Source organism: Poecilia reticulata, linkage group LG12 (genome assembly GCF_000633615.1).
Source record: "Poecilia reticulata strain Guanapo linkage group LG12, Guppy_female_1.0+MT, whole genome shotgun sequence".
NCBI classification, from domain to species: Eukaryota; Metazoa; Chordata; class Actinopteri; order Cyprinodontiformes; family Poeciliidae; genus Poecilia; species Poecilia reticulata.
In genome coordinates, this window is record NC_024342.1 from 24,634,463 (window position 1) to 24,635,841 (window position 1,379).

General features: G+C 41.3%; 1 protein-coding gene across 1 annotated transcript in view; it reads right to left on the bottom strand.

Annotated features, from left to right (window-relative positions):
• Positions 1-1,379, bottom strand: part of musk (muscle, skeletal, receptor tyrosine kinase) — a gene marked incomplete at its 3' end in the record, with an annotated part of 22,685 nt that overhangs the window by 16,586 nt on the left and 4,720 nt on the right. Inside the window, exons 5-6 of the mRNA XM_008424716.2 lie at positions 1,198-1,339; positions 964-1,088 (exon numbers count right to left, since the gene is read on the bottom strand). Coding sequence (XP_008422938.1) covers positions 964-1,088; positions 1,198-1,339 — 267 coding nt within the window. The remainder of the gene's footprint in view (positions 1-963; positions 1,089-1,197; positions 1,340-1,379) is intronic.

The following is a 1,379-nucleotide window of genomic DNA, read 5'->3' on the forward strand; positions in this document are numbered from 1 at the left end:
TCCCACAGTCCAAAAACATGACTGTTAGGTTAATTGGCCTTTCCAAATTGCCCCTAGGTGTGAGAGTGTGTGTGCATGGTTGTGTGTCCTGTGTGTCTCTGTGTTGCCCTGCGACAGACTAGCGACCTGTCCAGGGTGACCCCGCCCCTCGCCCGGCACGCCAGCTGGAGATAGGCACCAGCAACCCTCCCAACCCCACTAAGGGACAAGGGTGCAGGAAAATGGATGGATGGATGAATGCCTACTGCAGATTTACCCACTTCACGCCAATGATCGGCCCAATAAATACAATTGATATCCCTCATAAAAACCTATGTAACATGAAAAAAGATTAGAAGGTATTCGCCACCAGAGAACATTTTCGCAGAGTAGATGTTTTGGATACAAGTCCAAGACGACTCCTCCCATCACCCAGGAGCGAAACTGCCACTGCCTGTGTTAACAGCTCTTTCCTTTTGCAAGTTAAAGAAGACCTCAAAAGCACTGCTACTGTAGTTAGAGGATCCGATTGTTACGCTGTKGAAATACTTTGCTGAAGTAGTTTGGCCTTAGGGTCACTGAAATTTACTACCTTTTKTTTAAATGAACATCTATACGTCAAAAGATTTTTTTTTTTTCCTTGAGATCATAAGCCCTTCAGGAGAAATGTGGTTTCCTCATTGTGGAGAACCAGAAGCTTACTGTGATCTAAAACCAACACAAGAAGAAAGGAAAACAAAATAAAAGGTGCTTTTGCAAAAACCCCTCTAAGGTTTTCAGTGATTGTGAGATTTTATAAATCTATATATATATATTTTAAGTAATAACAACACAACTGCATGCTCCTCAATTTATTGTCAAACGGACAATTATTATGCAGACAATAAGAATGAATTTTACCAAGAAAATGAAAATCGGAAGAATTCATTTGAAATATGTTCATGTTTACATGCATATGCACATAAATTAAATCCAACCACTCACAGTATTCCCATTTTCCAGCCAGGTGATGGTGGGAATAGGATTTCCAGTGGCGTTGCACTCCAGGGTTATCTGGCTACCATAATCTGCTCTCTTCTCTTTTGGAAATCGCAGGAGTCGTGCTGGAGCTGAKCAGATACACAAACAGGGTGMTAGATTCATTTAAGCATAACAATAGAAAAAAGTCTTAACTTGAAGCAAGTTTAACCATGCAAGCATTAAAAGCAAACATCGTACTTTGTACTTCAATGGTGACAGGCTTTGAAAAGGCCAAACCAATGCTGTTCCTTGCCACACAGCGGTACATSCCAGCATCCTCCGTCTGGATCCTATGAATTTTTAATGCCCCATAATCAAGAATGGTGACCCGGTCGCTGATCTGGAAGAAATTTGTTCAAGGTGTAAAAAGTCTGTTTTAA